The 27,278-nt window shown below is 42.6% G+C and overlaps 1 protein-coding gene across 3 annotated transcripts in view; it reads left to right on the top strand.

Annotated features, from left to right (window-relative positions):
• The first annotated feature begins 3,976 nt into the window (after positions 1 to 3,976).
• CUL4B (cullin 4B) overlaps positions 3,977 to 27,278 on the top strand; it is a 46,948-nt gene continuing 23,646 nt past the window's right edge. The window contains exons 1-10 of one of the 3 annotated variants that reach the window (XM_072124716.1): positions 3,977 to 3,993; positions 5,582 to 5,962; positions 17,370 to 17,485; positions 18,167 to 18,271; positions 18,944 to 19,012; positions 20,089 to 20,162; positions 20,906 to 21,068; positions 21,448 to 21,537; positions 23,230 to 23,312; positions 23,760 to 23,827. In XM_072124716.1, the coding sequence (XP_071980817.1) occupies positions 5,779 to 5,962; positions 17,370 to 17,485; positions 18,167 to 18,271; positions 18,944 to 19,012; positions 20,089 to 20,162; positions 20,906 to 21,068; positions 21,448 to 21,537; positions 23,230 to 23,312; positions 23,760 to 23,827 (952 nt within the window). In that variant the 5' untranslated portion in view covers positions 3,977 to 3,993; positions 5,582 to 5,778. Of the gene's footprint in view, positions 3,994 to 5,128; positions 5,358 to 5,581; positions 5,963 to 17,369; positions 17,486 to 18,166; positions 18,272 to 18,943; positions 19,013 to 20,088; positions 20,163 to 20,905; positions 21,069 to 21,447; positions 21,538 to 23,229; positions 23,313 to 23,759; positions 23,828 to 27,278 lie in introns of those variants that run through there. The other 2 variants (XM_072124714.1, XM_072124715.1) reach the window with 2 other exon arrangements.

Genomic DNA, 27,278 nt, shown 5'->3' with positions numbered 1-27,278 from the left:
AAGAATGGGCCCTACGTAAAGACCACAAATTGCCAAAAACGAACAGCATTAAATTGTAAAAAGAACAGAAGCAAGTGAAAAAGGGTAAAAAAAAATCAAATACTTTATTGGCAAAATTTCATCACAACAAAAGACACCCAATAAAAACATAAAAAAATGTGAACCCAAGTCACCAATACACAAGTCCTCAGGGCAGTGCAAAGCACATGATCATACCCACTGTCCTAATACTCCAGCTCCCCCTACTGGCCAAACTCCAATATTGCAGGATAAGCAGTAATATAGACGGCAGGCTAAGAGATATAATAATAATATTAATAATCTTTATATAGTGCCATCAAATTCTGTAGCACTTTACAAATCATAGGGGAAAAATACAAATATAATATTACATTTCAAAGAACAAACAGTCATATGGAACAATAGGAGTGAGGGCTCTGCTCACAAGAGCTTAGAGACTATGAGGATGAGGGTGTTGACACAAGAGGTTTTAGAGTGGCCCAGCAATTCTTTATAAGGGAAAAATATAAAATAATTTAATAAATAAAAATTCTGCTGCTTGAACCAGACATCAGCCACCATCTTATGTACAGGGTCCAAGATAGTGGGGTGAGAGGATTAAGCAATTATTTCCTGGTGAATATAATCAATTTTATCCTTAAAGGGAACCTACCACCACGAATCTACCTATAAAGGTAGATCGGGTGGTAGGTGGATGTAAGGGACGTGAGGATAGCTGTTTTTAGAGCTAATCCTCACGTCCCCGCTAACTTTTGGGAAACTTTATTAACCTAATATGTAAATTTAGTTATGCGGCTACTGGGGCGTGGAGTAGCTGGCACGAGGCTACACAGCGCGGCCACTCCATGCCCCAGTAGCCACATTACTCCTCCTACCCTGTTGTGTGCGGCGCGCAGCTCCTCGTAGCTGCGCGCCCTCGTCTGACAAGACGGCTACTGCGCATGCGCAGTAGCTCCAGCCTCGGATCTGGGACTGCTCAGCCGGCGTTCTGCGCAAGCGCAGAACGCCATCATATCGGACGAGGGCGCGCAGCTACGAGGAGCTGCGCGCCGGACACAACAGGGTAGGAGGAGTAATGTGGCTACTGGGGCGTGGAGTAGCCGCGCTGTGTAGCCTCGTGCCGGCTACTCCACGCCCCAGTAGCCGCATAACTAAATTTACATATTAGGTTAATAAAGTTTCCCAAAAGTTAGCGGGGACGTGAGGATTAGCTCTAAAAAGAGCTATCCTCACGTCCCTTACATCCACCTACCACCCGATCTACCTTTATAGGTAGATTCGTGGTGGTAGGTTCTCTTTAAAGTAGGTGGCCAGGTCTTCAGCCCCAAGGTCTGTGAAAGGTGGCTCCACCTTTGGTGTTAGTAAGGAGTGAAGAGTATCAAAGAGCCTTTTGGAGTTGTCAGAGAGAGAGAGGATATGAGATTAGTAAAATAGACCTGTTTAGCAAGGTGAAGGGCAGAGTTATAGGTTTTTAGCATAAATTTGAAGAGTAAAAAGTCTGCAGATGTGCGCGATTTTCTCCACAGACATTCGGCAATCCTGGAGCACTGACTAAGCGAGTTTATTCGGTGTGCCAAGGTTGCCTGCAAGTGTGTTAAACATTTCGGATAATGAGAGGTGCCATCTCATCTAGCGCGCTTCTGACAGTGTGATTATAGTGGTTAGTGGCCAGGTCTGGACTGGTGAAAGTGGAGATGGGGCACAGTGCAGACTGGCACGTTTTTGTGAGTTGGTGAGTATCTATTGCACGTGGGTTCTGGTATGAATGATGGGTGGAAGGATTGTGAGAAGGTGAAGGGTTATTAAAAGTAAAAGAAAGGAGGTTATGGTCTGAAAGTGGAAAGGAAGAATTGATAAAATTAGATATTGAAAATGGTCGGGAGAAGACCAAATCGAGGATGTTTCTTTCAGAAGAGGCAGGAGGGGAAATGGGAGTGTTAATAGGGATGTTGAAGTCTCCCATAATAATGGTTGGAATGCCACAGGATAGAAAGTGAGAGAGCCAAGAGGCAAAGTGGTCGAGGAACTGATAGGGTGAGCCAGGAGGACGGTATACTACAGCCACATGAAGAGAGAATGGGTGGAAAAGTCTGAGGGTGTGAACCTCAACAGATGGGAAAGTAAAAGATGGTACAGGAGGAATGACCTGGAAAGTGCATTGTGGAGAGAGGAGTATGCCTACCCTCCCTGCCTATTCTCCGGTCCGGAACAGTGAGAAAAGTGTAAACCGCCATAAGACAATGCCACAACTATTTTGCCGCTATATGGATTCTAGTTGCCAATGCTATAAACTGAGTCAATTGATGCACTTTATTTTTGACCCTTGCTGGTTTATCCCCTAAGATAGTACAGGAATACAGCAGGAGTTACCAGGGTTGCATTACCCAATACAGAGCGTATAAGGGTCTTAACATTGTCCCAGATAGAGGCCACCAGGGGGCAGTGCCACCAGATGTGGACCATATCATCCAGAGCATTCCAGCCTCTAAGGCAGGTATTGGGTAGCTGGGGATACATAGTGGCCAGACGGGCGGGAACGTAATTAACTCTATGTAGTAACCTAAGGGAGGTCTCCGTCAATGATACCTGAAGGCTGCCCTTTGCCAGAGTGGAGCAACAATGTCCCCATCTCGTCAAGGACAGTTCACAGCCTAAATCTGATTCCCACTGATCCATAAATCACGACTTGAAGTCTGGGGGAGGGGCATTAAAGATTGAGTATAAGAGGGGAATTGTCCCTCGGCCAAATGGGTTATTCAGGCAAATGCTCTCGAATACTGTTCGGGAGTCTGTGGACGTGCCTCGGGGTATGGATTGTACAAAGTGTAGTAATTGATTGAGCCGAAAATGTTAGGAAGGGGGGACTTCAAATCCAACCCGCTTTGCGGTGGGCTCTGGTGATAATGGGGTGCCACTTAGACTCCGCTCCCAGGTGTCGGCTTACATGATCGTCCGTGGTGGTACAATGGCTCCACTACCCCTGAATCCTGACAGTTATACATTGTTGATTCAGTGGAAGGCAAAAAAACCCCCAGAAAGGCTGATGCCAATTGGCCCAAAGTAGGGGAAATAGGGGGCACAAATATTGTCTGTGTCCTCGATTTTAAAGAAATTCAAGAAATGTAGCCATATAGAAAACAGGATATTTCGTTTCACAAAAAAAGTTAAAAGGATTGTCTCAAGTTTAATTATTATCCCTTATCCACAGGATAGTGGATAAAAATCTGATAACTAGGTATTCGATTGCTGAGCCCGCCAACAATCAAGAGAATGGCCACCGCCAATCACTAGTCCATTAGTCTCAACCTTCCACTCAATTAAATATTGCTGAGCACATCTCTGCCAATCTCTTAGATAGTGAATTGGAGTGCCTGTGATAGTCAGGACATTCCCCTACCTACAGCTGTTGGAGCAGTGCAGTGATATAACTTGTGACAGGGCATCCCCACAGCAGACACACTTGGCTCCCACCTGTCCTGGATTTGACAGGACATGTTGATTTGGAGATTGTTCCGAATTGCCCCACTTTTTCCCGCTTCCTCCTGGTCCTGTACACTCAGTGCCAGCACCAGCTCTGGGCAAAACAGTGGGTGAGGGGGGCTATATATATATATATATATATATATATAAAACAACCATAAGGTTGCTGTACATAAAATGACCATGAGGGGGCTGTTTGGTATGATAAACTAGGGAATATTTTAGGGAACTGTTTTAATTTCTGAATTTTTAATGCTGCCACATGAGTTCACTGCAAAGGGGCCTAATGAGTCTAGGACCCTACTGAAACCTGGAACCGACCCTACGTACACTACTTCTACAGAGTAGCCGAGGGATCGGGACCAGGAGGAGGTATGAGCTTCCTGCAGCCTCCATGTCTGCTTTTCTTTTGCAGATGTGTGGAGGTAGCTCCAAGTCATCTCAGAGCCAGAAGAAGAGGAAGCAGGACTGCTGCAGGGGAACGAGGGAAAGGTAAGTAACAAAGTTTTTAGTTGTTTAATTAGAGGGCAGCATGGTGGCTTAGTGGTAAGCATTACATCCTTGCAGCACTGGGGACCTGGGTTCAACTCCAAGGGTCAGGGGCCACAATGTAAAAGGGATGGAGAACAGGGGCCACAATATGAGAGAGATAGAGAAAAGGAGGCCACAATATAAAAGGGATGGAGGACAAGGGGCCAAAACACGAGGAGGATGGAGGACACAAGGCCACAATATGAGGGAAATGGAGGCCAGGAGGTCACAATATGAAGGGGATGGAGGAAAGGAGGCCACAATATCAGGGGATGGAAGACAAGAGGCAACAATATGAGGGGGATGGAGGACAAGAGGCCACAATATGAGGGGGGTGGAGCACCAGAGGCCACAATATGAGTGGGATGGAGCACCAGAGGCCACAATATGAGGGGGATGGAGCACCAGAGGCCACAATATGAGGGGGATGGAGCACCAGAGGCCACAATATGAGGGGGATGGAGCACCAGAGGCCACAATATGAGGGGGGTGGAGGATAGGAGGCCACAATATGAGGGGAATGGAGGATAGGAGGCCACAATATGAAGGGAGGGAGGTAAGAGTACAGAAAGCAATGTCAGTGTGTGGGGCAATTGGTGTAGTTTATGACCCAAATGTTTTTTTTTTGTGCCATGCTGTGCGAGCCGCTTCATTTCTCCCTTTTTCTCTCCTTCAAAAGTTGGTTGGTGCAGGTCACTTCCCACAGATCATTTTGCCTTTATTTATTGTGTGTCCTAGATCTGTAACCTGGAATCTTCTGTATGACTTTGACATCTAAAAACACAATCATCACGGATAATTAGTAATACACTTTAATAAACGTCACACAGACATAATTGTAACAGTACACAACATTTATGGGGTGATATGATTTACATTTAGCACGCCTTTTATATACGTCATGACCCGCTTAGAGTGTTTATATAGTAAACACTGTAGATGTCGTCATGTAAGACTATATCTCCAACTTATGTGTAAGACCGCTGGAAATTGGATCTCGTTGTAGATTTTTATAGCGCATAATGATGACATATAAACACGGGACGAGCGGGGAGAGCCGGATGACGGCATAATCTCATACAGCACGCTGCTGCCATCACGTCACACACCTCCACCAATCGGCGGTGCAGCTGACGCCGTGACGTCACCGGTCTAGAGCTAACCCCGCCCCTCTTCCCCTGATCCAGTGTCCCCGCTCTCTCCCTCCCAGTTCTGTAACTCCCCGCCGGGACCAATCAGATCGGCAGCTCGGCGAGGGAAAGGCGACGGATGAGGCCCGCACGGTCGGGCATTATGAAAGACCTCGTCGCCAGCCCTTCCGGTAGGTGAGAAGCGCGGGTAACGGCGGGGGAGGCTCCGGGCAGCGCGGCCGCCGGTAGTGTGTATAGGCCGCTCTACCCGAGATGCCTTGAGAGAGGAAGTGAGGCCATCTTTGGTGCCTTGTCTTCTGACAATAAACAAGCAGAAAGTAGAGTCTCCGGAGCCGGTGCAGGAGCGGGGCCTGACGTCTTCTGCTCTTCTATGTCTTCTGTGTTCATGTTCCCCTCAGGTTTATCGTCCCCCAACCCTCCCAGCCAGGAGGTCAAGGCAGAGGGAACCAGCAAGAAGAGGAAGATCACCAACCACAGCAGTAGCGCAGCAGACAAGGACGACTTCGACCCCATCTCCCCCTCCAAGAACTCCAACCACATCCAGAAGAAGCTCAGGTTTGAGGACACTCTGGACTTTCTGGGACTCGATGTGAAGATGGCAGAGGAGTCCCCCTCCTCGTCCTCCTCTACCCCCCAGTCCCTGCGGAATAAAAGTGCCCTCATATCACCAGTGGCCGCGGGGCACCATGCCAACGGGCTCACCAAAGCCTCTCCGGTTTCCAGCTTTGCCAACAGCAAGCCCGGCTCAGCCAAGAAGTTAGTCATCAAGAACTTTAAAGGTAAAGCTCTGGACGCCTGCTTGCTGATGGTTTCTGGGTGACACGTGTTGCTTCCCTCACCTGATTGATGGTTTCGTGGTGAGAACTTTTACACCAGGGAAGGGGATCAGTGTCTGAATACTGGGCCCCGTACAACTATCCCCCAGTAACCATGAGACCGGGGGGTCCTGTGTGTCTTCCATAAAAGAGCAGCGGGCAGGAAGTTTCACCATTTAACTCTATGGAACTGACAAAAATAACCAGGTGCCAACCACAGCTTCTCTGTCAGTTCAGGGATAGATAAGTGGAGCAGCAGATCACATAATAGACAAGGGGATCTCTGTTCACCTAGGCAGGGGTGATCCTGTGGTTTAATTTTCACCCCCCACCCCCACCCCACCCCACCCCACATCAGATTCTTGTCACCTATCCATGATAATATACAATCTGAGTAGTACTGTGATGAGTTTTATCCAGAGCTGCATTCCTGTCCACAGGACTTTTTTTTCACTGAGATCGTTTCGTACAACTCCTTTCAGTCCCTTATTGAACTCATTTTCTTAAATCCATGAGGGCCCAGGGATAATGCTTTTGTTAACCATCTTTATAATTGTTGTTGAAGACCCCATTATTGCATTAGGTGCGCCTGTTCCGCCCCATGTTTATCTAGTGGTAAAGTGTTGTCTCATGTGTTTCACCAGACACGAGTCAGAAAAGCTAATTTGCATATCAGAAAAGCTGCTGTAGTTAAGGTTGAGAGCCTCACCGGCAGCTAATTTTAGGGGATATGGGGAGGATTTGTAACCCTTTATCAGCGGGCATTATTAGTGCAGGGGGCTGAAATCTGGTGATGGGTCTTCTTTAACCCCTTCCCGACATTTGACGTAATAGTACTGCATCGCGGGAGGTGCGTTCCCGCAAAATGCAGTACTATTACGTCAAGCTTCTGGCGCCGGCTACTGAACGGAGCCGTTGCCAGAAGCTGCGGGTGTCGGCTATATATTATAGCTGACACCCGCCTCTAACACCCGTGATGGGAGATTTCTCCAATCGCGGGTGTTAACCCCTAACACGCCGCGGTCGCGCTGACCGCGGCGTGTTAGAGGCATTTAAAGTAAATTAAAGCTGAATCGGACCCCCCGCGGCGCTTACCGATCCGGGACTGCCGGTGCCAGGGGCTGTGAGATCTTCCTCCGGAAGCCGGGTCCCTGCCTTCTGACAGGACCCGGCTGTAAGACACTGGGCATGCACAGCATGCTCAGTGTCTTACATTACACAGTGCAATACATCTGTATTGCACTGTGTAACCTGTAAAAAAGCTTGAACAAGTGATCAGAAGATCACTTGTTCAAGCTAAGATGTCAGTAAATGTAAAAATAAAGGGTTTTTACAATAAAAATAAATAATAAAAGAAAGTGAAAGTCCCCCCCAAACACCACATTTCCCTGTACACAAGTAATAAAAAAACACTAAATAAAAAACACTAAATCACAAAAAAACCTCACTTATTTGGTATCGCCGCGTCCGTAACAATCTGTACAATATATCCCAATCATAATTGGACCCTCTAGGTCAGTGGTTCTCAACCTTTGTAATGCTGTGACCCCGCAATACAGTTACTCATGTTGCGGTGACCCCAAACCATGCGATTTGCAGTAAAAACACAATTAAAATAGTGGCTCCAAAGGCTTTAGCCGACCCCTGTGTTTTGGTCGTTCGACCCCCGCTGGGGTCACGACCCACAGGTTGAGAACCACTGCTCTAGGTGAACGTGGTTTAAAAAAAAAAAAAAAAAAAACTTGCCAAAAATTAAAACTTTTTATCAAATTGCTTTACAAAAAATGTTCTAAAAAGTGATCCAAAAAAGTTACAAGCACCAAAATGATACCAATAAAATGAGCAACTTGTCACGCAAAAAATAAGCTCACAACCAGCTCCATAAACCAAAAAATACTATAATTATGCCGCTATAAAAATGGCAATACTAAAACAAATGCAATTTTTTCTATTCTAGTTTTCCTTCAATAAAATTGGACAAATAAAAATAAAACTATATAAATGAGGTATAACCGTAATCATAGTGATCCGTAGAATAAAGATAATATATTATTGTTATGCTACAGTGAACACCCCCCCCCCCCCCAAAAATGCTAAAAATCCAAAACAAGAATTGATGATTTTCATTTCCTCCACACGTAAAAAGTTAAAATTGCTTCAATAAGCTAAAAACCCACTAAAATTAAGTTTTTTTTACAATGCATCTCGTCTCGCAAAAAATAAGCCCTTATTTGTCTAAATTGCTTAAAAAATAAATAAAGATTGTATTCCCAACGAGCGTTGTTATAGAACGGTGCGGCTGGTAGTGACTTTCCAACACCGGTCAGGGTAAGACGGCGGCTGTTCACTGATCGTGGTAAGACGGTGGTTGTTCCTGACAGCCATCCATCCTGCCCCATGGACCAGAAGGGTTACGTCCCCCCCACACACCCCCAGTTTATGATCGCTGCTATTGGCTCATCAATTCAGACGAGCCAATAGCAGCGAATTTACTTATGACGTCAGTAATACCGATCACCATGTCTGTAGACATGGTGATTGGGGCAGGGTGGCGGCTGTTCCTGACAGCCACCAATTTTGCCTTGCGGTCCAGAGGGGTTTTGTTGCCCCCCTCTGTCCATGTTTGCCGCTATTGGCTGGTCGATTTGGTCCAGCCAAAGGCAGCAATATTCGTCACAATGGGCATCGCTAGGGTGAATAAGAGCAACACTTGGCGATAATTTCCCTACTAAAACGAAGATATGGTACAAAAGCGCTGGTCGTGCACATTGTACAGATTACGCTGTACAACTCTTACGTGCTGTTCCAATGTGCAGGTCCTGCCGTATCATTTCTCTGTTTTCAAGAGGAAGATATTAGGAAACTAATATTGGGACAAGAAGGACGGGGCCCCAGTACCTCTGGTTTAGATGTTCCTGTGTTTTGCCAGGACAGCATTTTCCCGGTGAATTCTGCTGCTTCTAATGGTAGGACTCAATAAAGAGTCTGTTCCAAAAGAGAAGTTAGGATGGACACTACATACTACTAAGAGACCTGCGACACCTCCAGAGTGACAAAAGTTTAGTTGGTCCCTTGATATATACTACCTCCTTATACACTAGACATTCACAATTCACGCCCAACCTGTTGTGAATTAATTTCGGTAAAATGAATAATAACAACTGTTATGTCCCGTTGCTCCCTATACCCCTCCATTATTTCATAAGGGGCGTCACATAACGGGCACTGAACTTTCCAGAAATAATTGCAATTTCCATCTTGGACTCCATCGCACATCATATTTAGAAACCACCTATATGTTCAAAATGCTCATTTCACCACGTGTATTACACTACACCACATATTACACCTTGCTATATTCCCCAAGGGGTGTACATTCAACAATTAGGGTCACTTTTCGGGTTTTCAGCTCTCCAAATGTATCCTGACACATGTGAAGGATTTCTTACAAATTTGGCCTCTAAGAGACAAACATCCCTCTTTTCCTCTACTGTGCGCCCATAAAGCATTTTATATGCACATGTGGGGTACTTCTACACTCGGGAGAAATAGTTTTACACCTTTTTTGGGGTTATTTAATATATTATCCCTTGTGGCTTACATAAATTAGGGGTAAAGTGACATTTATAGGAAGATTTTCACCTTTTTAATGTTTAGGGCCTAATTGGATCATTCACCTGTAGGGGCAAATACATATATTACACATTGCAAAATTCTCTAAGGGGTGTGCATTCAAAGATTAGGGACACTTTTCAGATTCTTCTCTGTTTTATACCACTAGGGTTCTCCAAATGCATGTCAAACATTTCTGTCAAATTTGGCTTCTAAAAGGCAAACATCCCCCTTTCCTTTTACTGTGCGCCCATACAACATTTTATATACACATGTGGGGTACTTCTACACTCGAGAGAAATAGGTTTACACATTTTGAGGGGTTATTACATTTTTTTTTTTTATCCCTTGTGGATATATAAAATTAGGAGTAAAATGACCTTTATAAGAAAATGTTCACCTTTGTCCTATTTAAGTCCTAATTAAATCAAACACCTTTACGGACAAATGCACATATTACACCTTGCTAAATTCTCTAAGGCAGTGATGGCGAACCTTTTAGAGGCCGAGTGCCCAAACTGTAACCCAACACCCTGCTTATTTATCGCGAGGTGCCAACCAAAAATTAAAGCAGTAACTCATTGCTCCCTTTTCAACAACTTTCAATCATATTGGCCTTTTGAGGGCAGCAACAAAAGGGCTTTGAGTGCCGCCTCTGGCACCCGTGCCATAGGTTCGCCACCACTGCTCTAAGGGGTGTGCTTTCCAAAATGGTGATACTTGTTGGGGTTCCTCTCTGTTTTGGTACCACTACGGCTCTCTAAATGCATCCTGACATATGTAAAGGATGATTGTCAAATCTGGCTTCTAAAAGGCCAAAGCCCCTCATTCCCTTCTGAGCCCTACTGTGCACCCATACAACACTTTATATGCAAAAGTGGTGCAGTTCTGTGCTTAGGAGAAATAGTTTTACACATTTATGGGGTTGTTTCATATTTTATCCCTTGTGGCTTACAAAAATTTGGGGGAAAAGTGACTTTTTTCCCTTTTGGGGCCTAATTGAATCAAACACCTGTAGGGGAAAATACACAAATTACATGTTGCTAAACTCTCCAAGGGGTGTACTTTCCAGAATGGTGTCTCTTGTTGGGGCTTTCCTCTGTTTTGGTACCATTATGGCTTTCCAAATGCATCCTGACACATGAAAACTTTTTCAGCCATATTTGCCCTGCAAAAACGAAACAACGCTCTTTCCATTCCAAGTGCCCCCCTGTGCCCGGACAGCAGGGTACAGGGACAAAATGGGTATTGGCATACTCAGGAGGAATTGCCCTCAACATTGTAAAATGCATTTTCCTTTTTAACCCATTGTGAAGGTGAAAATTTTAGTGTTTAATGAATCTATAGTAAGATAAAATTACATTTCTCTAATTTCACTTTCATTTATCTTTCACCCTCATGAAACACTCATAGGGTTAACAAAATTCCCAAAGGGTGTTTTGAATATTTTGAGGGGTGTAGTTTCTAAAATGGTGTCATTTGTGGGGGTTTTCTGTCATGTGGGCCTTATAAAGTCACTTCTAACTAAACTGACCCTCCAAAAGTAGGTTTTGATGATTTTCGTGAAATATTTTAAGCCTCCTAACATCCTAAAGAAAGGAAAAGATGTTTGAAAAATGATGCCAAGTTAAAGCAGACATATGGAAAATGTTAGTTATTTTAGTGATATGACCAACTTTCCAAAAAGTAGAAAATTTTGAATTTGGAAAACATTTATTTCATAAATAAATACTAAATAGATTGATTAAATTTCTCAACCAACATGAAGTACAATGTGTCACGAAAAAACAATCTCAAAATCAACTGGATATGTTAAAGCGTTCCAAAGTCATAACCACTTAAATAGACATATGTCAGATTTTTAAAAATGGGCCGTGTCAGGAAGGTGAAAAGTGGCTTCAGCGTTAAGGGGTTAAAGTCAGGAACAGGTGAGGAGATAAGGGGGTTAAACAGGAATATTTTCCATTTTGTCATCTACTAAATAAAAAGCTGCAAAATCTGCATAAAATTCCACAAAAACTCCATGTTTGTTTCCAGGAACAGAGGTGTTTACTTTGCAGGTAGTGTGTTATAGAAAGTAGCTGAGCAGATTTTGGAAATACTCTTAGAGAACCCGTCATGCAAAATAACCCCCCTAAACTAAATATATTTTCATAAACTGCCATTAGAGAGCATTGCCTCTATCCCTTCATTGTCCCTCTACATGCCTGTAAACCTAAGCAATGAGGTCCTAAAGCTGTATGCAAATGACCTGTGAAATGTCCAATGAAGCATTAGCATATTCAAGCTGTCCACTCTATTCATGAGTGAAAGGCACAGCCACACCCCCAGTGCATGACTGACAGCCTGTATAATGATGTGAGGCTGTATAATGATGTGCTTCCTGGTGCTGGTGGCCACGCCCCCTGCAGCCTGTGTGTGCATGTGTGTGTGTGTTTAGGAGAGATACAGCAGCTCCAGGCAGCCATGTTACAGCAGAACATGTCAGATTCATGTGTAGCTGATGTCTGTGTCTCTCACCTGTATATTAGGAGGATGCAGCATGTCAGCAGATGCAGCACACACTAGCCATGCTTTACTATACATTACACACAGACATGAGCAGGGGGAGGAGAGGGGAGGGGTAACAGGGGTGACATCACTGCCTCTGACCATGTGACCAGCCTCATTTACATGATAAAAAATAGATGATTTTACAATGAATAATGTATGAAATAACTAGATAAAGGCTGGGATGGGATCCTTGTGATCTGCTCCAACAGGTAGTAGTGACAGGACAAGTGACACAGACCTGATGACAGGTGTCCTTTAATAGCCTGTCATAACTTTGACAATCGCTTCAAGTGACTGCATTCCCTGTATGTACAGCAATACAGGATGTCTTCACAGATGACAGAGAGTAATAAAAAATTGCAAGGTGGTCGGCGGTGGGGCCACAGTTAAAAATTAATGAGTACCAATCTCGTCCATTGCTCCTGGTGTCCTGCACCGCAGTCCCTCTGCAGGGACACGGAAGCTCCAGTCCGAGAATTTCCGGTTGGCTGGGTACGCCCACCCGTCACCATGTCAGTGCCTGATAAAGAGCTGGGACAGGGGACAGGTGGGCATGTCTAGAAGCTGTCCGAGCAAAGTATCCATGCCCCTGTAAACAAACGGGCATGGATCAGACCTGCGGTGCGAGACACCGGGAGTGCAGGGGCAAAGTGAGTACACGTTTATTTCTGTAGCCCTTTACACTCGGCCACCTTGCAATTTTGTTGTATTCTCTGACAACCCCTTTTAAAGGACCGGCACCTTGACTTCTCCACATGGAAGAGCAGTGACATTTATATAATATTGACAAACTGTTTCTTCTGCTTTATATCATGATGCTTGTATTTCAGACTGCATTTTCTATGTGACAGGTTCCTTTAAAGAGATGTAACAATTATTTTCTTAATGTTGAGGGTCGTCTTCTGAGACCATTGCAGTTCATGAGAATGAGGATGCTGAATTGCTGAGCACAGTTCTCGTGTATCTATAAAAAGGTGAATAGGAATTCTTCAGATATCCCAGTGCTGTGCTCAGCACTTTTCAATGCTACTATAGTATTAAATGAACTGCAGGACACAAGATCAACCGGCCACTTCATTCAGTTAATGAGATTAGGACCCCTATTGTCCAGATCCGTGGGGGTCCTAGATGTTGAACCCTCACTGATCGTATTGTTATCCCCTATCCTTTGAATAGGGCATAGCATGCATTGTTGGTACCACCAAGAATCATACTACTTGTATGTATTGTTATTAAGAGCAGGACTGGAAAAAATGCATTTATATTCCAGGATTATAGTTGGACTTGGAGCACTTAGTTGGTGTGTGAGATTTCTCCTCCTTGTTCTGTGTTAGTGCAGTAGCAAGTTTGGGTTCGATATTACAGCAGTGTGAGGACAATCCACCAGTATAGTAATTCCTGCTACTGTCCTGGCCTTTGATGCATTTTTTCACAGTCCTGCTGCTAACACAAAGGTATGTAAAGCAATGAAGAATCTGATTTCTCTATATAAATAAATATTATTATTATGATGATGATAACGCAGCTCTTCAGGACTGCTACCCAACACTGTTTTGTGCTTTGTATGGTCAAACTACTGCTGGACTCTATAGTAATGAGCTTGTCCCAATAATACTGTTTGCAGCTCAGGATCAGTAAGTACAGTTAAACCTTGGATTATAAGTATATTTCACCCCAGGAACATACTTGTATTCCAAATCACTTGTGTGTCAAAACAAGTTTTCAAGTAAGAAAGCATTGAAACCCAGACAATTACTTTGACAATCACTGAATACTTTGAATTGCAGGCAGAATTTGTGCTCGTAATCTAAATTGCTTGGGTATTAAAGCAAGTTTTCCAATACGAAATCAGTGAAACGTAGACAATTCAGCATAGGAACTTCTTTGTAGGACTTGTCTACCATCAGTAAACAGGTAGATGTCCTTTAAGTTGTTGAAAAGGCCCTTTGACTTTATGGATTTTCTTCTAAAGTCATGGAGCCTGCAGCTGTTTCAGTGCTCTGACCATGATGATAAAATCCTGCAGACCCTGCTAATTTTAGGACACTGATCTGTTTGTGTTCTCTTTTTGTCTAGTTCTTCTCTGGTTTTTGTACTTGGTCTGCCTGTGCTAGGGCAGGAGAGGAAATTAAGGGACTCCTTTCATTATTTTGGAATATTGCAGGTTTTATTTAGTTTTAATTAAAACTACGGCATAACCTTTAGGCTAACCCTAAGGGTAAGTGCACACAGAGTGGTTTCCCACTGAATGCAGTCGGATACTTCTTGCTACACTTTTCCACAAGGATATTCAGTGCAAAAATGTAATTTTCATTCCATAACCGCACAAGAGTATAGAGCAGTGATGGCGAACCTATGACACGCGTAGCCTTTCTCAGTGACATGCGGCCGCCGTACGCTTGGCAATTATTTCCTGTAGCATGCAGGCTGAGCGGTCTGGTGCGCGCTGCCACGGGATTGTCAGTAGCAGGATCGCAAGATGCGCCAGACCGCTCAGCAGGACACGAGATACAGCGATCTGGAGAGACCCGAAGTTGGGGCTCCGTGGCCAATCTGGCGTGAAAAGCTTCCTGTGCTGACTAATCATTGAACGCTAGAGGACAGCAAGATAGTGTGGCAGAAGTTCATGGGAATACTCTTTTGGATTTTTTTTACCCACTGACTTGAGAGGCGTTGAGGCTGAAGTTTCCTACCGGGGAAGAAGGTGCATTTCATTGCTGACCTGCCGGCTAGTAGTGACACGCTGCCGTGCTGTCCTCTGGAGCGGGCTCTGGCAGCCATGAAGATGAGGTGTCTGAAGTGCTGTCTCTATGCTGTGTCGCTTCTTCTCGGCCTGTACTGATCTGTCCTATTTTGGGAACTCTCATTTCTCTTGGCAGAGAGTATTCGGGAGCCCCAGTATAACCTATTCTTCTGGGATCTGGCTTACTCGCAATATTTTGGCCCAAATTTGATACTATAGGTAGCTGGCCGGTAGCCTGCTGGCCTGTCCAGCTACTGGGAAAGTGAAACCTCCTGAAAGGACTATTAAACACTTTTATCTGTGTAGGAGACATCTCTATCCACAGTAGTGAAGCGTCGTTCACGCACGAGCCGACTCTTCTATGTGAATGATGGGAGTTGGCTCACTTAACCCTGCTCCAAAATGGCTCATAATTCCGATTATTAATCCACAGTCTCGAACAAATCCAGCTTTGCTGCATTCACAGAGAGCACAGTCACATAACCTGCGCCCCCTCATGTAAGGGTACATACACACGTGGTATGCCCGCCGTGCGATGGAGAGGAGGCGGCCCCTCCTCCCTCCATAGAAAACAGCGGTGTGTGGCCCGCATCGGCGCCACACATGTATGCCGCATGTACGTCCCCGTAGACGAAGACTATAGAATTATCAGACTTACTCCAGGGCTTGTCAGCACAGGTAGAGGAAGCAGCTACTGCAGCTCTCAGGTAATCTGAGGGGGATAGCAAAGAAACTGCTGCATAGAGTTAACAAAGATACTATGTAGAGTTGTTCTACATCCCAAGAGCTATTGATTTGTGTGTGGGGGGGGGGGGGGAGAATCTTACCATACGTTGTTTAAGGCAGTGATTTTCAACCTGTGTGCCGCGGGGAAAGTTCCCCGAACTACGCTGCCCCTGTGTAGAGCTGCCCCGTATTTCTGTGCCCATACTTACCTCCAAGCCCCACGTCGGCGATCCGCCCATCTTCTGTAGCTCCTGCACCATCAGGTCGCGTAAGTCACGTGACCAGAGCCGCGCGGTGCAGGAGCTACAGAAGGTGGGCGGATCGCCATTAGGAGTGAAGGTACGTGGAAGAAGACATCAAGGGTAAGTATATAAGGTTATTATTTGTATAGGGAAGGCAGCTAGGGTTTTTTTTTTATTAGTAAAGGTAGGCTGGGGCTTTTTATTTAACGGAGGCCTTTAGGGCCTTTTAATTAGAAAAGGGAGGCCTCTGGGGCCTTTTAATTAGTAAGGGAGGCCTCTGGGGCCTTTTAATTAGTAAGGGAGGCCTCTGGGGCCTTTTAATTAGTAAGGGAGGCCTCTGGGGCCTTTTAATTAGTAAGGGAGGCCTCTGGGGCCTTTTAATTAGTAAGGGAGGCCTCTGGGGCCTTTTAATTAGTAAGGGAGGCCTCTGGGGCCTTTTAATTAGTAAGGGAGGCCTCTGGGGCCTTTTAATTAGTAAAGGGGGGGGCTCTAGGGGCTCTTAATTAGTAAAGGGAGGCCGCTAGGGGCTCTTAATTAGTAAAGGGAGGCCGCTCGGGGCTTTTGAATTAGTAAAGGGAGGCCGCTCGGGGCTTTTGAATTAGTAAAGGGAGGCCGCTCGGGGCTTTTGAATTAGTAAAGGGAGGCCGCTCGGGGCTTTTGAATTAGTAAAGGGAGGCCGCTCGGGGCTTTTGAATTAGTAAAGGGAGGCCGCTCGGGGCTTTTGAATTAGTAAAGGGAGGCCGCTCGGGGCTTTTGAATTAGTAAAGGGAGGCCGCTCGGGGCTTTTGAATTAGTAAAGGGAGGCCGCTCGGGGGTTTTTGAATTAGTAAAGGGAGGCGTTTTATGACTGTTTTAGTGTCATTTTGTGCTATTTTGGTTGGTGGTGTGCTCAGGATTTTCTAAGTATAAAAAGTGTGCCGCGGCTCAAAAAAGGTTGAAAATCACTGGTTTAAGGTATGTATATCAATCTTGATTGTTGTTTGTAATACAGGCAGTCCCCGGGTTACGTACAAGATAGGGACTGGAGGTTTGTTCTTAAGTTGAATTTGTATGTAAGTCGAAACTATATTTTATAATTGTAGTTCCAGACAAATTTTTTTCTTGCCCCAGTGACAATTGGAGTTTCAAAATTTTTTGCTGTAATTGGACCAAGGATTATCAAGAAAGCTTCATTACAGACACCTTACAGCTGATTATTGCAGTCTGGAACTATAATAAAGCATCCAGAGAGTTTCACCAGAGGTCACAGTGGGCAGAGGGGTCCGTCTGTAACTATGGGTCGTCTGTAAGTCGGGTGTCCTTAAGTAGGGGACCGCCTGTATTTCTATTTTTAATTTCAGGACAATACTTTTTTGTGTGTATTTGTAGGTTTTTAATATATGTGCATTCCCTGCAGACTTTGATCCAGATTTTCTGTCTTTCCATTATTGGGGATGCTGTTGTTATATAAAAATCATGTTATTCTGTGACAATTTTCAATACTTTGTCTTTGCAGAAAAACCCAAACTGCCTGAAAACTACACTGATGAAACGTGGCAGAAGCTGAAGGAAGCAGTGGACGCCATTGAAAATAGCACTTCAATAAAATACAACTTAGAAGAATTATACCAAGTGAGTGATGACTGTATCCATACATAACCATTTCCTATACAAGATCATTAGCTAACAGGACTTCTGTTACTGTACACGCCTCACCTCCTGTATGGACATGTGAAGGCTGGTTACTGAAGGGTTATTCCCACTTTATGTAAACTGGTCATTATTTCTACACCAGCAAATTGGATTTATGATACAGTTTTTGGAATATAAAAACATGGAATATAACAACGCATTTATCAATATGAGGTTTTGTGTAGAATCTGTGGAAAATAAGACATCTAGTTTTATTTATTCAAAACGTTTAGTATTTTTCCCCAATGTGTCTTTTTGGCTCAATTCTGAATGTGATAGTTAAGTAAAAGCAGTCCCCTACTTAAGAACACCCGACTTAGACGACAACCAGATGCAAACGTACCGCTGGATGTTGGTAATTTACTGTACTTTAGCCTTGGGCTACAATAATCAACTATAACAGATATCACAGGTGTCTGGAATGAAGCTTTGTTAATCCTGGTTCTTATAACAATCCAACTTAAGAACAAACCTACAGAACCTATCTCGTACATAACCCAGGGACTGCCTGTATTTGTAAGCACGTTTATAGAACATGTCATGTACTAATCTTGCTATGTTTTGTGGAAATATTAATCTATTGTGTGTGTGTGTGTGTATTTTTTTGTTGTTGTTGTTTAGGCTGTTGAAAACCTTTGCTCTTACAAGATCTCTGCAAACCTCTACAAACAATTGAGACAGATATGTGAGGACCACATCAAAGCACAAATCCACCAGTTCAGAGAATATCCTTTATTCTATTTCTGTTGTCTTGATAATGCTAACAAAAACTCAAATATTATATAGCTTGAGATATGCAGGTAATACGTCATCTGAATTGCATTGGTCTAGGATATGGGACCATACCTTATTCTTGTTTTGTTTTTAATAAAATTGTTGGCAAAACACTAAATTGTATATTCATTTTTTGCATATCCAACAGTTTCCCAATATGTTTTATTATGGTTATAGATACAAATATGTGGCACACATGCAGCTTAGAATGTAGGTACAATGTGCCAGAATAACTGGTAGTCTGCATTCCCTTCATGTTTATGGGTTTCTTATAGGGCATCTACCACCCGGAAGAAGGCTTGTAGACCAAGCACACTAACATACTGGTGTGTGCCCCTTTGGCAAGATCCACTCTTCTTTTGCCTGGATTTTTCCAGAAAAAAAAAGATGATAGAAGAATGGATCCTGCAAGAGGGGGCACACACCAGCATGTTGGTGTGCTTAGTTTGCAGTTTTTCATCCTGGTGGTAGATTTCCTTTAACAGGGACTTGCTTATATTAATAGTATATGCAAATCTCTGAAGGTTAATTCACATCTATAATTTGCCAATTTTGTCAAATGGTGGGTTTTTTTTAAGATCACAATTTCTTATTTGGGTGTTGTTCCTTAATAGTATATTCACAGATTATTTGGATAGTGTTCTGTTCCTAAAGAAAATAGACAAATGCTGGCAGGATCATTGCAGACAAATGGTAAGTGTTTAGGATAGTTCTGTATCACCGCAGAAGGTGGAATGCCCATTGATAAAACTGCACTGACAATGGTAAATGTGGTCACACTAACATCCATCAAGCTTGGGTGTCTGCTGTCCTGCAGTTCCTTTCATTTCACATTGTGACTATATTAACCACGACAGTGTAACTGCCACCTGCTCATTGCTTGAGAGGGAGAATGTCCCAGCAATATCTCTCATGCACACAAACTTTGTTTGCGACCTATGTATCATTGGGGTTTGAGGTTTGCTCACGTGCCAATGACGGGCGAAGAGACTGCCTGAGCTGCGAGGATGAGGATCTGCTCTAAATTTGCAGATCTAGTAGTCGGTTATTGCAAAAAAAAAATTAAAAAGTTAATGGGGATGTGTGCTAGCCGTTGTTCATGTGCAGGAGGCCTTACATCATTGCTGAAAAATTGTTCCTAAAAGAAACCTACCACTTTAAAATGGCAGTTATAACCCTCAAATACCTTGCACCAGCTCAGGGTTAGCCGATGTCGGAGAATATCTTCATTATTTGCAGAAACCGCTGTATTCCTTTTTAAACAATTTTATTCTTTATTTCCCAACTACGCTTCGGCGCACCCCGATTGTACAGCTTCTTCCTCCCCCATTTATATCAGCTCACCAGGAAGGAAGGAGCAGGAGGAAGAGCTGTATAGGAGCACAAAGGTGGGAGCTGAGGCTTGAGCAGGTTTCTGTCAGGGTGCAAGGTAATTCAAAACACACAATTATATTGTAATGCAAATGCTTAGAGAAGGCAGAAAGCCATATTTACAATGCAGCTGTAATGTGCTCCTGTAACTGGTCTAGTGAAAATGTGGTTCCTGGTGATAGGTTCCCTTTTAGAACAATTTTGCAGTACTGGTGTGAGCCGTCCTGCACTTAAACAATGGGTAGCACACATCCCCTTCTATTTCTATGGGTTCATACAGTGTTTCTATGGCCCGGTTGACATGTTCCCTTTAAGGAATTGGGTATTTAGCATTTGACTGAACAATGCATTGGTTAGTATTATTTATCATTTTTAAACTTTTTTTTTTTAACTTTAAGATCATGATTAGAAGTATCTTCCTATTTCTGGATCGTACGTACGTTCTTCAGAACTCCATGCTTCCATCTATATGGTAAGATTCTTACATACTTTGTGTTCTATATTGAGCTCTAGAAATAAAATTTTACTACTGTAGATAATAAGAGCTGGATAAATGGGTAGTGCGCAGTGATCCGTAACATTTACATTTTCCAAATGTTTTGGGGATTTTCAACCGATCTATGGAAATCTACAGTAAAATATTGCATATTGTCTAATTCAATTTAAGTTCTTTTGGTAAAGTGGCTAAAATTTACCAGAGCTCCTGTGTATAGCGGTCTAAAGAATGCTTTGGACTCCCAATCCCTAGCCTTTTACTGTATATCTTATCATGGTGTAATACATAAGACTTGTGATGTGTGTATGTGGCCATATAATTAGTGACCTACGTGGGTGATCATGAGCTGGTTATGTCCTGTTTCTGAAACTATTCCCTATATTACATATGTGACTGCTGACATTGGAAATTGATGGTGTTTTCTCAAGTGACCTGTCAAAGAGCAGAACGTAGATGACATTTCTTTGCTACTTGCCCAGAAGCAATAATGAATTGTATGTTTGGTCATGTAGCACATAATTGCTAGCACACTATAAGGTTCCCTACCACAGAACAGTTTCTTTATGCTTTTTATGTGTATAACTATGTAGTGGTTTGTCTTTCAGAGATGATTAGAGTAGGAATTGGCTGTCTCCTTTTCTTTTTACCTCATGTACTGCCAGTTTTTATATTTGGTTGTCTTATTTATTAATTTTTCTTTCTTTATAATGTGTTTAAAGGGACATGGGACTAGAACTATTTAGAACCCACATAATCAGTGATCAAAAAGTCCAGAACAAGACCATTGATGGCATCCTTCTGTTAATTGAAAGAGAAAGGAATGGAGAAGCCATTGACCGAAGTCTATTACGAAGCCTTCTTAGTATGCTTTCTGACCTACAAGTAAGTCCTACTTCTTCTTTACTAGACTTGATGTGACAGATGTGACAGCCTTATATCTAGGGAATACTTTAATGCAATTATAAAAGTGGAATACAGATCAAATGTAATCATGGTATTTAATGGAATTGTCCAGTATGTGGTAAACAGATATCAGCTCAATACATCAGGTTCGGTGCATCAAGACCCATCCACAAAGGCTGCCTGCTCCCCTCTTTCTGATGCCAGTCATTTCTGCAGCCGCTCAGAGATTTCTAGCCAGGCTAACTGCTCTGTGCACCTGTGTTGCAAAATTGTTTTACACGCAGCAGGACATGATGTGCCAGGTGTTGTAAAATGTCAAAATATATATCTTTTTTGTGATCATTTGTTTTTAATCTAGATTTACCAAGATTCATTTGAACACCGATTCTTGGAAGAAACAAATCGGCTGTATGCTGCAGAAGGCCAAAGGCTCATGCAGGAAAGAGAGGTAAGTTACATAGCAGACTGAGTAAAATACAGAACATTTTTCAGTTTTTTACATATAATGGTGATGAGTGTCTCGAAGGGTTCCAGGAGTCCCTCATTTATGATGTTGGCGACAGTGCATGTGCTAGGTCACTGCTTCTTTTACTTGGCGAAAGCCATGCACTGTGATTCCTATGAGTCCCAATGAACTGGTGGCAATGCTTGTGCTCCATTTGCCAAGCAGACCAAGTAGATCCTTGTTCTCGTGATTGGTATCAAGCCCAATGCCTGAAAGATTAGATCTTAAAGATGACTCTTTATTATGGCATTATAATATATATGTGCCCTGTATCTCAATACTATGTGATCTTCAGATAGGCAGCCTTATCCCTCTAAAGACTTGGCCCTTTTTTTTTTACTTGAGGCAATCATGGCAACGTTCCCCAATGACGTCACGGGGAGCGACAATCGTCACTAATATCTTTTTCAAGCCACTGGCAGCTTTGCCGGCACGATGTACGGTATAACACAATATGCAGCAAAGACTTATCGGCAATGGAAAGGGCTCACCCCGCAAAAAGTCCTTGGTTTCATCAACTTTGTGTTGTGGGGATGGGCAGAATAAGTAACTGGCAAAGAAGAGCATTATGCCCTGTTTTGTTGGCCCCCTCTAGATGTTTGTTAGGGGGCACCCGTGTTAGAACTCTGTGACCTATACCATGCACAGCAGATCGTGTTAGTCCAGATTTACCCATGGAATCTATTGAGCAAAAGAGTGGACATAACATTGAAACATATAGACAAAATGACTGAATAAAATTTAAAAAAAAAATGAAAAGGTAAAAGCTGCTGGAACTTCTGATTTCCTGGTGGTTTTTGGCTTCAAGTGTCCTTACTAACTAAGCAGTTTAATAATAATTGGAACAATGACTTATTTTACACCATGAGATTTTCAATGAAAGAATGGATGTGTTCTAAGGAATCGACCAGATCCCAGGCAGCTTCTTTCTTAAATGGGGTAAGGATCTATATCTCTCAGGATTGGAGGTCAATGATCTGCACCCATAAGCGGTTTTCATGCACCCCAGCTGCATTTTGTCATCCAAACTATGCAATCCCTCCTCAAAGCACATACATTGTAGGTTTTGGATGGTAGACACGTAGATCACTTACGTTTTTCCTTTCATAAAATGTTGTAAATTCCTGCAGACTTCATAGAGCACAAGGTAAATTTATTTTCCTGATTCCTCCAATGTGGGGAATGAAGGTACAGGTGGTCACCTACTTAAGAACACCCGACTTAAAGACAACCCATAGTTACAGACGGACCCCTCTCCCCACTTTGACCTCTGGTGAAGCTCTCTGGATGCTTTACTATAGTCTGACTGCAATGATCAGCTGTAAAGATGTAATGAATCTTTATGTATAATCCTTGGTCCAATTACAGCAAAAAAATTGGAAACTCCAATTGTCACTGGGACAAAAGAAAAAAATTTGTCTAGAACTTCAATGATAAAATATACAGTTTCGACTTGCCTACAAATTCAACTTAAGAACAAACCTCCGGACCCTATCTTGTATGTAACCCGGGGACTGCCTGTATATCTTGAATGTTGTTAATACTATGAGCATGAGATGGATGCATAGTGTGACCCCTTCAAGCTATTCCCTTGGTGACTTATATTTTTATTTGCTTTTATTTCCAATGGTTCAGGTCCCAGAGTATCTTCATCATGTAAACAAGCGCTTAGAAGAAGAAGCAGATCGAGTTATTACATACTTGGATCAAAGCACACAGTAAGTGTCAGTCCAAATATAAAACGAATGTACCTCCTTGTTAGCTGGAAATCCTGCACCCATTTTTCTTACTCATTCTGTGATCATTTCTGTCCTCTTTTTAGTCTTGCTTTAACTAATGCATAGATAGGCACTAACTTTAGATGTGTCTCCACTATTTGATACTGTCCCTAACTGGTAATACCCCATTGTCTATTTATTTTTATTTCTAATAGGAATAACAGAGGGACAGCACAACATTGTTCTAGAATTGATTTGTGGGCGAACACATTTATTATGGCAGGAAAGCTGAGGGGTCCACTTTAATCCCAAAACGAATAACTCACTACTTTTCAGGCCTTTCTTTTTCAGTAACAATTTCAGTAACAAGTGTGAATTCTTCTTAAACTATTCAGGTACAAAAAAGGCTTCTTATAGTTTTCAGAAACCTTTTTTTTTCCCATACAGGAAACCTTTAATTGCCACAGTTGAAAAGCAACTTCTTGGTGAACATTTAACAACAACTCTACAGAAAGGTAGGATTATTTTTATTGCCCATTATCTTCTATCCTGCTTAGCATGTGACATGTAGAATTGATTCTTGTGCTGTTCACATAAGCACTCAATATTTTTTTGTTTTTGCCCATATTATGGTGACCGCTTTCTAGCTGTTTTAACCATACATTTTTTGAGCGAGTCACTAGTTGGAACTTGCTTTATATTCTGAATACATAATTTTCCTCATCACCAGTCATATGCCTCCTGTTGGCTCTCTGACTCTTTATTGCTCATAGAACTGTGACGGGGTGTTAGGACAAGACAGTAATTGTAAAATAGTATTCTTTATTAATGAAATAACATTAAAATAACAGATGTTACATATCAGGCCATAGGGAATGGTACAGAGAAAGGTGATTATCACCTTTAGTACATTGGAGCATAAGAGGTAGAAATTATCATGTGCCTATACAGGTTCCACAAGGTAAAGTATATAAAGTGGATGACATGCATTCATGGATACACATGGGTGATACTGTGTCATATTAACATTCCTGGGGTGAAGCAAAGACTAAATCAAACAAATTAGCGTAAGGAGAGTCTTGCCCATGAGTCAAAACCACACTGCTTAGGTACCAGGGATAACACCGTCCCCAACGCGCATTTTGTCTGGAATCGCCTTGTCTGGGGGGTTCCAGCCGAAATGCCCGTCTACCTCTTATGGTCCAATTAACTAAAGGTGATAATTCTCTTTCTGTGTACCATTACCTATTGCCTGATATGCAACATATTTATTTTAATGTTATTTCATTAATGAAGAATACTGTTTTACAATTTATTACGGTCATGTCCTGACACCCCGTCGCCCATAGTTCGGTGGGGGACACTATTGGTATCATATTGGTTTTGGTGTCTGTCTTTGGAAAACATTGTTTTGCTTCTTAACTCCTATAACCTTTAATTGCTCAGCAATGCCCCATTTGTGTTCTTGTGCATCGTTGAAGAAAATTGCGGCCTTATCTAGAGCAGTGATATAGTAGGAGATTCAGTATAATGGTGGCTTGCTGCTTGTCTATATTCTGTCTACTTTTTGCTGAAATGTCCATGTACTCAACTCTGTTCTTCTATGAATCCTGCTGTTATTTACTACCTGATTGTAAGAGCTGACAGTAAAACATGTAAAGAGGCAGGGGGATGGGCATTTATAGAACTGCTGTTCTTAGAGGGGCATCTCTTTGGACTCTGCCCACTCTTTTCTTGGCCTGCCACAGGCAGGAAATTGAAGGCTTACATGATCACTTTCTGTGGTACTTTTATAGTACAATGTGTTGAGGTCCATGCACAGGAATGTATGGGGGACGTATATACAGTCGCATGTTAGACCCTCATAGTTGTCTGTTACGCCCAGGCTTGGTACGGTGAGCACATGTGCTCTCTGTACAGTGCTGTGGGCGCAAAAAAGACAGAGCCTGCTCTGTCTTTTGGCTGTAAGCACGGAGAGGGCGACTTTTGTATATGGAGAGGAAAGGGGCGAGCAGTGCTCTCCTCCTCTTCCTCCTGCTCCTCCTCCTCCTCCAGAGTGCCTGACATGTGCCCGCACCCTAAAGCTGTGCAATTATTGGGTCCTTATCTTACATGTAATGACATTGGTTACTGTACAGAGAACAGTACTTATGCTTGATCATAGGAACCACATAGATGCCACAGTCTCAGGCTGAAACCCCAGGATCTAAATTTTTCAGGTCATGGCATTAAAACCCCTTAATGACCTATTGACCTATTAAGAACGCAGCCTTTTTACGTTCCCTCCTTCAAAAACCTATAACTTTTCCATTTTTTTTTTGTAGACAAATCTTACTTCTCAGTGACGTTATCTATTATTCCATGCTGTGTACAGCGAAGCTGGGAAAAAAATTCCAAATGTGAAATTGGTGAATTGCATTTGGCCAGTGGCTCATTGTAATGTATCCTATGTAAAAATGACATATCTGCAATACAGTAGTGTTGCAGTATATGGTAGGAACGATCAGACCATCTAGGGTTAAAGTGCTTTGTTATTAAAAAAGAAACAAAAAAGTTACAAACATTGCTGCTTCCCAAAATGCTCGATCTAAATATAAAAACTGTTATTGCCAGTGGCGAACCCCATATTGTCCGAAATGCAACTTTTACATTTTACATAACATACATTTTTTTTAAAAACGGATCAAAAGTTCCCATAATCCTTAAAATGGTAGCAATAAAAACGTCAGGTAATTTAGCAAAAAAAAAGGCACCTCACACAGCTCCGTACACCAAAGTAGGAAAAAGTTATTGGGGTTGGCAGATGGCAAAAACATTTTTGAAAATGTATTAAAACACAATAAAACCTATATAAATTTTTAACGGGAACCTGTCATCAGCAGTTGGCCAAATAAACCACAACCAGAATATTGTGAAGCAACACACCTAATTTTTGGATGCAGGGCCATCAATAACAGTGAAGGGGGGGTTTCTGAGGAAGAGAGAACTTGACTTCAGTATTAAAATTTCCACTCCCTTGACTTTATACAATCAATCTCACTTCAAAGTTGATTCTCTGGATGATGCCACCATGCTCGGTCATGAAAGAAACCTAATCTGGAAGATGTTCAGCTGCATGACAACATACTGGTAGTGGTGTATTAGGTCACTTTCTGCTGACAAGTTCCCTTTAACCCCCTTACAATTTTATTCTATTCCCCTCCCATGAATAACGACCTTATCTTGTCTGTAGCTAGAAGAGTAAGTTTCTGCGCACTGCTGCTTGCTGGCAGGAAGTGCCTGTGTCTGACCTGGTCTTGTAATGCAGGGAGGGTGGGACAGGAGGCAGAGAGCTCTGCAGTGTGCAGACAAGAGAAGCTATTAATGAGAAGATTTACGGTCGAATCCCGGGGCAACCAAACTGTAAAGGACTGAAGGAGACAGATTGACATTAAATCTGTGAAATGTTGTATTTTATTAATGGTGAATTAAAGAATGTTATGTTTTTATCTTAAGTATATTTAATAATCTTTTGTGGGAATACCCTTCAACCCTTTTAGACAACACCCCTTTTTTTCAGACCAATATTGCAATATACAGACTACATGCGGTCCCCTACTTAAGAACACCCAACTTACATACGACCCCTAGTTACAAACGGACCTTTGGATTTGGGTAATTTCCTGTACTTTAGTCCTAGGCTACAATAAACAGCTGTAACAGTTATCACAGGTCTCTGCAATAAAGCTTTATTGTTAATTCTGGTTCTTATGACAACCCAACATTTTTAAAATCCAATTGTCACAGAGACCAAAAAAATTTTGACTGGAGTTACAATTATAAAGTATACGATTCCGACTTACATACAAACTGAACTTAAAGAGAACCCGTCATGCAAAATAACCCCCCTAAACTAAATATATTTTCATAAACTGCCATTAGAGAGCATTGCCTCTATCCCTTCATTGTCCCTCTACATGCCTATAA

Source organism: Engystomops pustulosus, chromosome 9 (assembly GCF_040894005.1).
Source record: "Engystomops pustulosus chromosome 9, aEngPut4.maternal, whole genome shotgun sequence".
NCBI lineage: Eukaryota > Metazoa > Chordata > Amphibia > Anura > Leptodactylidae > Engystomops > Engystomops pustulosus.
This window is presented reverse-complemented; position numbering and strand designations above follow the sequence as displayed.